The sequence below is a fragment of the Primulina huaijiensis genome, chromosome 17 (genome assembly GCF_012295235.1).
Source record: "Primulina huaijiensis isolate GDHJ02 chromosome 17, ASM1229523v2, whole genome shotgun sequence".
Taxonomy (NCBI): Eukaryota; Viridiplantae; Streptophyta; class Magnoliopsida; order Lamiales; family Gesneriaceae; genus Primulina; species Primulina huaijiensis.
In genome coordinates, this window is record NC_133322.1 from 1,087,663 (window position 1) to 1,096,776 (window position 9,114).

A 9,114-nucleotide genomic window follows, 5' to 3' on the forward strand; every position below is an offset into this window, starting at 1 on the left:
GAACAACAAAGAACTAAAGCTGGAATGTAGATGCGCACAACCTTCGGAAGAGCTGTACATTTAGATGCTACTCTCACAACTGGTGTACGGTTATCAAAATCAGACCCCTTCGGGTATATTTCAGTTGTTTTCACAGAGATGATGCCAAGGCTCTTGCCAAATGAACCGAATGTAATCTGTGTAATTTCATTGATAAACTTGATTATTGATAATGAAGCCTCTACAATCATGACAGTCGTACCAGAATTCGTGAAACTATTATTTATTTTGGCCACATGCACACGTGATTCAAGATGAAAGCTCAGGTTATGGGAAATCAACTGCGACATTTCCAGTTTAATTGATTGATTGATCACTCTCCTTAGAATAGCAAGGATGGAGTCTGCAATCGGCAGTGATTCAAACAAGGGGCGGCGAACACAGAGGCAGGAGATGTAAACTGTACTACTTTCTACATCTTATGCAAATATCCAATTAGCCTCTTTCCAGACAGTTTCGGAATCATTTCTCATATACACCTTGTTCCAATGTGTGATGCCAATGGTTACCATTTGAATATTTGATTAGTGCAAGTCATTCTGATATCTGGTTTGCATTATTATTCTTTAGGTTTCCTTCCATCCCATGTGAGCATGTCTAATGTTTTCACTTCAATTTCTATAAATTTTTCATTCTTCTCCATCCATCGAACGTTACTTATTTTATATATACATACATAACAATTAATTTTATTACAACTTTAATATTTTAAGGATTAGTTTGATGTCATCATCTTGGGATTAAATATTTTATCAATTTATAATGAAAACTTCAATTAGGTTTTAAGGAATTATTAGAAATTGTGTCCAAAATATGAATATTCTTTCGTTCAAACAAAAAAATAAATAAAAAACATGACAATTATTGCTAGTTACATGGAGACACTTAATTAAACATCGGTAATATAATTTTATATGGCCTCGAAAACATCATTTTGAAGCCATTACACATATTAATTGAGATTTAATTTATGAATTATAATATTCAACATCACTTATAGTTATTTATTACTGCTTAATCTCTTTTCCATATGGAGGTGGAAAAGGACAAGAAAGGGGTACAATTATTGAGCTAAATAAATAAATAAATAGGACTTTTGGTAACCGATGCTGCTGCCCACAAGGGAACAGATTAGAAATGGATTCCTATCTTCTTCATTATTTGTAAGGGGAATCCAATGAGATACATGTTAGTTCAAATTAAATCTGGATATTTCACAATTTTTTTTTATTTTATAAGATTATTTTAATATAAATTTAAAATATATCTTGAAAGTTAAGAGGATATAATTTATTATGTTATATATCGATTTGTTGATGATATATTATGTGAGAAAGACTTCTTCTATATAGAATGATATTACATAAATATGAAGGATTTTAGTTGGGCAGCCTCACCCTATTGTTAATATATTGAGAAACAACTTTTTTCACTAATCCCAACCAATTAAATTCCCTTTCAAGTCAATAGAAAAATGTTCATAGGATCACATGCCTCGCATTAAAATAATATTCATTTTATCTTGTGCATATCGAAATTTAGCGATTATAGATTCCCGCATCATCAAGCCTTCTAATATAGGTGTTTTTTCCTTTAAAAAAAATCTTGAATATTTTCAAAATTTAATTGACAAATCAACTAACTATATCAAGTTTCTAATCTAGACATGCATTTTAAATAAATCTAATCATGACCATAGTTCACAAAGTTTTCAGAAGTGTCTATCGAGGTAATTTGATCTTGGATAAGATGAGATGCGTTGCACTGGCAGCAACAGTTCACGGTGTGTGAAATACAAGAAACAAAGTTATGTTTGTAAATGAGAAACCGGTGGTGGAAGACATTATCAAGAAGATTAAGATTCCGAGCTTTCGGTGTATTCTTAGTACTATTTCTGTATAGAAGTTATACAGTAGGTGATTTTACTGTTATTGACTCTCGTTACAGAGTATTTGTACATTTACAATTATTAATGAAATGTATGTATGTATGTATATTCTCCTATAAAGCATGTTCATCTGCATGTTATTTTTGTCTGATTGCAAGCACAAAAATAAATCTGCAAATTTTTTAAAAAAATATTGGATTTTGTCAGGTAGAATAGTTCCAATAGACTTTTATCACCAAGAATCATGTGGTGGGGGGCAGGGTCTTTGAAGTCATAAGAACCCTACATTGGATTCTATTTTACTAGAGCTCAATTATGCAAGTGCGTGTCCTTTTTATTACCACAATTACGAGGAACTTGACTGCATTCATCATATATTCGTGGGGCCCATTCCAAAATAAAAGACACTGTTGGTACTTGGTGGCCAAGAAATCAAAATATTATATTTCAATTTTTTTTTAATGAATACCATCAATTAAATTTTTTTGCGAATTTGAAGAGGATTGAACTTCTTAAACTTAGAAGAAAATTTATGAATCTTTTGTTAAGCCGTTGGAGAGGAATTGCGTGAAACTTGCGCTTAATTTTCGCATATTTTTATAAATTTTGACAATTTAAGCATGTGAAAACATGAAATTTGTGGTTTTCACGAATTTAAATAGTTCAAATCTTTCGATATGATTCTTAAAAATATGAATTTTACGACAACAAATCAAGTGGATTGGAGCTAATTTGAAGGACAAATCAGACTGACAAGTAAGTAACTAGGTTCCATTGCATGTGTTGTACATCGAAAAATCTTATCAAAGCCTGAAAAACTGCAACTAGCTAATCGACTCAGACAAGTTCTAAACCTTCAACAACATTTGCCAAACAGTAAGAAGAAATCATCATCCAAGGCGAAAAACTTAGTAACATTACAACTCCAGTTTGGATTCTTTCCCTTTGAGATGAGACTAATGATCTTTAGCAAGCAAACCATACTAATCCTCAACTCAATTGGCTCTCTCAGCGTGGCAGATAAATACTGATTCCAAGTCGGGAGGATTGAAGAATTCTCTATTTCCGTTCAAGTGGCACCGTGAAGTGGAGCGGCGCTTCCTGGGTGCCGGAGGACAGGGAAGTCTCTCCGGTATCTTCGACTCACGCGCCGTCGGGGTTGTGGAACCCGCGCCGTCTTCTTCGTCTGCTTCATGTCCATCGCTGCGCTTGGTCGATATCGATTTCAGCGGTGCCCAGATCGAGATTCCGGCGAGAACCCACTTCTGGCTGTCGGATTCTTTACCCGAATCAACTTGATGGCTCTTCGAAAAACCCATGTTAAAATCCTGGGAAAAAAAAATATTTCACGGAAAGGACAACTTTTTCTGGGAAGGAATAAGTTCAAGAACAAATTCTTTGGTGCGATTTACTCCTTATTGTTTCAGCAGATAAGCATAGGGAAAAAAAGGGAAATTGGGTGATGTGATGTGTGTCCTAAAAGGTATCGAAAAATCAAGAAAACTTGAAGAATAATCAAAAAGGGAGAAGGGAATTTGAAGACACTTCGAACGGGTGAAAGAAGAGTGAAGGCGGCAAAATATGAGGCAAGAAAGATTCTTTATATGAACGAACGCCAAGCCTGAAAATTAATAAATCGAGGGAGGAAAAAAAATTTAATTTTTTTTAGCTGCCCGTGAGATTACGGGCAGCTGAAATTGTTTTTGGCGGTATTTCGGGGTTTGCGGAGGCAACGGCTATTTTTCCCGCCCAAGTTTTTGGGCTCCCATTTTCACCGACTTGCTGAGGGCCACACCAGTGTGTCGTGGGCTGGGTCGATTTGTGCTATTTGGTCCATTAGATAAAAGAACACTAAATGACCCATTGGTTTTCTTATTTCTTTTTAATTTGATATGTTTTAACGGGTCGATGAGTCGATCTATGTTAATTTTGAATTCAAATGTTCACGTGAAAATATTATATAAAAATACATGATAAATAATAAACTCTCGGTGTTATATAGAATGAACCCTTTTTATGTCAAATATCTAAATTCAATAAAATTGGAACGATTATCTCTTTATTTTTTTTGTAATGTGATATGGTTTTTGGATATAATATAATAATGGTGAAATATATTTTTTAGTGAAAATCCAAAGCTAAAATCAGTGTCCATATTACAAAGAATCTTAGGTCCAAATCGATGTGGATTATACATATACACACAAATATTGTATGTGAAGGTGCTTAGGAGATAGTATGGGTGTGTCTTGAAAAGTTCTTGCGTACACTAGATAGATAGAGAAATATATCAACGAACTNTTGTCTGAGTATATATATTTATTATTATTAAGATTGAAACTTGGACCTAACTCAACCCCAAAAGCTAGCTCAAGGGGAGAGGATTGTCCAAGCCCATATATGCAACATCCAGGCATTTTACCCAACCGATGTAGGACAACTAACACACCCTCCTCACGCCCAGGAATGAACATCTGGAGCGTGGAGTTTACAAATGACCCAACTATGGGCAGAACGGGTGGTATAAAACATAACGGTGGAACCTGAGCTCTGATGCCATATTAAGATTGGAACTTGGACCTAAGGGGTTGAGTTAGGTCCAAGTTCCAATCTTAATATGGTATCATAGCACAGGTTCCATCGTTATGTGTTGGACTGCCTATAGTTAGGCCACCCATTCTGCCCATAGTTGGGTCATTTGTAAACTCCACGCTCCAGATGTTCATTCATGGGCGTGAGAGGGGTGTGTTACTTGTCCCACATCGATTGGATAAATAACCTGGAAGTTGCATATATAAACTTGGACAATCCTCCCCCTTGAGCTAGCTTTTGGGGTTGAGTTAGATCCAAGTTCCAATCTTAATAATTATCAGTATCACTAAAATCATATATAATTGGCTCCAACTTGCAAATATATTCATCTAATTCAAAACATATCATTATCTATCGTTAATCGCATTAAAATATAATACAAAACTATACTCAATTTGAAAATCAAAATAAAAACTTTAAAATTTGTGTAAAAAGTAAAAACATTTAATTGAAAATTTTGAGTTAAAAACAAAAGAAACAAAAACCATGTTTGGTTGAGATTTTATTATTTGGTGTGAGCTCCATGATTATATATTTTGTGGAATTATATTTTATCATTACGTGTTTGAGGTATATTTCGAATTTTTGTCCTTATATCTGTGATGTCGTTGGCCACGAGTGGTTTCTATCATAGATGTTCATCTCATATAAATCCGACGTTTCAATTAATCGTTTGTGGTGCAATGACATAAACTTATATTATAGATAATTCTAGTTGTCTCCACTACAGGTGAGAATAATCCTTGTATATCACTGAGTCCATATAAAAAAGGAGATCGATGAAAATCCAACATAATTTTATTTTACTCTCTTACATATATCATTTTCTCCGATCCCAATTTAGAGCACAAGAGGAGTTTCGTTAAGAACTTTGTCGAGCCTCGAAACCTTCTAAATATATAATATACGTATCTGAATATTGTTTGGTACGTGAGATGATATAACTAGATCGAGAGATAATATAAATGATAAAAAATATTAATTAAATATAAATAACACAGGCAATATAATTATTTAAATGATATTTTTTTGTGTATTATTTATATGTATGTAACGAGAGGAGTATTTCAACAGTGCTTACTTGTCACATTTATTATAGAAGGGACGTTATATAATTTTTTAGTTTGTATCAGGTATCGATCTATACATACATAATTATATTTTATTCGGTATTCTTTGATGTGATTGGTCGTGATTAAAATATTTTTTATTTTTATATGTATCATATATTATATAAATAAATGTTATTTAATTTGAAAAAAAAAATTAAAATGAAAAGCATAAAAGTTGTGATGACAAAGAGGGAAGGCAGTAACCTGATTAATGGCTGGCGGGGTCCATGTGCGCCTGCCACTGCCGAACCATACCCAATCAAAATCTCAATATATTAAATAATAATAATAAACATGACGGTGCTCCAAGTCAGCGTGTGGGCTGTTAAATGGACTACATTCATTTAATTACATGGCATTTGGGTCCTATACGGCCTACATCAACATTTTTATTTATTTATTTTTATTTTTATTTTTATCCAAATCCAAAAGAGAAAAGCGGAAAAAACAGTCAAACTACGGTTTGATCAAATTAAGCGTAATTAAGATGTTTAATTAAGTGTGCTTAAGAATAATTAATCGTATATGTTTATTTTTAAATTTTTTTATTTTGAATGTATGTCTTTTATTTTAAAATAATAAATTAAGTTTATAATTTAGATGTATATTTTTTAATTGTAATTATGATTAAGTGTGTCTTACAATGATTTGACAAATATTTAACATTTTTTAATGTGATCTAGTTGCAAAAACAAATAAAGATTATAATTTTGAGATTTTATGTTTTTATAAATATGAGAATTAAGGCGTCAGACTTAAATTTATCATATGTATGTATTATTTTATCTATTTATTGGTTTGAGATAATTACAATTACACTAAAGATAAAAAACGCTTTTTCACGCTTAAGCATGTGCTAATCTTTCTTAAGCTTGAAAAGTTTGAAGCTCGACGTCCGCGCTTCGAGGCACTTCATGTTTTTTAGAACCTTGAAAAAAAATATGTCGATTACATTTACTACTACATAAAATTAAATATTGTGTTAGAAATTTCATACTACTACATTAAAAAAAAATATTGTGTTGAAATTTCAATTTAATTTGGTAAAATATGTATATTCTTCTATGACAAGAACACTTTGGAAGCATCGATTTCTTTTCTGCAAGAAACTAAGAAAATAACTCCCGAATTTGAAAATATTTTAAAATGAAAGTTCGTAATCATTTTTTAAGTAGATATTCATCCTAATCTTGAACCGTGAATTGTATAGCGTCACGATTACTGCCTTGACTCTCGTAGTAAGTTGTCTAGCCATACCTTTAGCATCAATATTGATTTCAAAAACGACATAGGAATTTATTTGGCGCACCAACCTCTCCAATTAATTAACCAATTATATTTTGTGTGCATAAAATTTCCACAGCATTAATTTTTTTTTTAATATAAAAAAAGCGATAAAGATCAATGGAAATGATATCGAAATTAGGATCCGATCAGCCGCCCCAAGTGCGGTCCTTTCCTCAAAAATTGACACTCAAAGCTCGGGTCGTTTTCCGAAACGGTTCCACGAAATCGACCCGAATGTGGTAGCAGCCATCCCATTTCTTTCGTATCAAATAAAATAAAATCTTATAACTTTTATACTTCGTTCATTGTTATATGATTTAAAATATTTTTCATGATTAGTACGAGTATGCACAGGAAAGAACATGGTTTTGCTAATGAAAAGACTTGACCCATTTATGAGAACCCCAAAATTTATAGAAATTTTTAGCCAATGAGGTGGATTATCAAAGAATATGCCAAGAACAATAATTGTCTATACGACAATCGAAACATGGTGTTTTGGATTGATTTAAAAGATTTTGAATAGTACTTTTTATCAGTGACTATAACTTTTGGTGAAACACAGTCGTATATGTATATAACGTGTTAATTATTGTACATATTTTAACAAAGAATGTGTTCACCTGAAGTGAATGAGTGAAAAACTGGTTCGATTTGTTGAAGGAATTTGTTAGAGAGAAGAAAAAATTGTAATAAACCAAAGAAAATCATAATATAATTTGAAAATATTTATTTATGATCGAGTCACCTTTTTGACTAACTAAATAAAGCACTAAAAATCCAAAAAGTTAATTTAAAAAAATCAAAAAAAATATTGGGCTTATCCACACAAGGGGGCCGCGCAATTGGTTTTGCCGGTGGCTTGGATGGCTCATAATTTTGATTTAAGCTGTGTTTGTGGGTCCACAATCCTACGATGAAGAATTAAGTAATAGTCGCAATAATAATTTTAAATAAATATAGTGACATATATAAATAAAATATCTCCCAATTCTATAATAGACGGTTGGAATGTAGAATTAGGATTCTTTCTACGTTTAAAGTCAATTTGAGCTTAGCTTGACTAATAATATAAATTAAACTATTTATAAATTAAAATTAACTAATTCTTGGGCTGCTACGTTTTTATTATTAGTAAAAGATGTATACGTGTTGTATGTGTTATTATTATTTTTAATTTGATTAAATAATATTAAATAATTAACACGAAATTATTTCCAATTTAGAAGAGTTGTTCGATTTAAAAAGAAAGTTTTGTTTATATTTTTTTATGTAAAATATGGAGTGACTTGAGAAGGTTTTTAGTAAGATAAGAAGGGCAATTATTTAATAATAATAATAATAATAATAATAATAATAATAATGACGGGAGAGAAAGTTGAAGTTTGGTGTAAATTAGTCATAAAAGTTTTTTTTATCATTAAAAAAAATCAATTAGAATTCATACGTCACGAGTAAATTTTTTAAAAAAATTATAAACTTCTATGGAGATAACACCTTCGATCCTATAATTTGAATGTCAGACCAGTCGATCGGTCAATTTTTTTCACCGATAATTTTAGATAATCAAATTAATTTATAGTAATATTAAACTCTATACTTTAAAATTAAATTAAAAAATTTTCGGATAATCAACATATTAAAAAATTGTGTTATCTCATATATTTGTGAGATTAATAGAAACATAACAAAAACTTATGTGAGACAGATATCTTATTTTGGTCATCCATAAAAAAGTATTACTTTTTATACTAAGAATATTACTTTTTATCGTGAATATCGGTAAGATTGACCCGTTTCACAGATAAAGATTCGTGAAATCGTCTCAGAAGAGAACTATTCTAGAAAAAAAGCCCCTGCTTAAACCAATCATTTCATGGCACCGAGTTTCTTACTAGATTTTCACTACACATAGTAGAAATGAGTTTTTTTTTTAAAAAAAATTATTAAGGAGAAATTATAGTTAAAAGTTTAATAAACATATATATTATGACTTGTTTACAAGCAACTTCAACACCCATATATGATTTTGTTTTAATTAATGAAAAGTTGTTTAAACACCAATAAGACATACTTAAAAAAAAATAGTTTTGGAATTCTAAGACTTAGTTTGGTAGAATAAGAATTCTCGTTCTTGTTTCATCTAATTTTTGGTTCAAGTTATATAACGATTGAATTAGTTAATAAATCTATCGT

General features: G+C 31.2%; 1 protein-coding gene across 1 annotated transcript; it reads right to left on the minus strand.

Moving 5' to 3' along the window:
* Positions 1-2,913: 2,913 nt before the first annotated feature.
* On the minus strand, positions 2,914-3,734 carry LOC140963381 (cyclin-dependent protein kinase inhibitor SMR6-like). Its single transcript, XM_073422683.1, has one exon. The coding sequence runs from the start codon at positions 3,244-3,246 to the stop codon at positions 2,923-2,925; it is 324 nt and encodes a 107-aa protein (XP_073278784.1). The 5' UTR covers positions 3,247-3,734; the 3' UTR covers positions 2,914-2,922.
* Positions 3,735-9,114: the final 5,380 nt, after the last annotated feature.

Coding starts and splice junctions, on each gene's coding strand:
- LOC140963381 (XM_073422683.1), bottom strand. CDS start 3,246: ATGGGTTTTTCGAAGAGCCATCAAGTTGATTCGGGTAAAGAATCCGAC.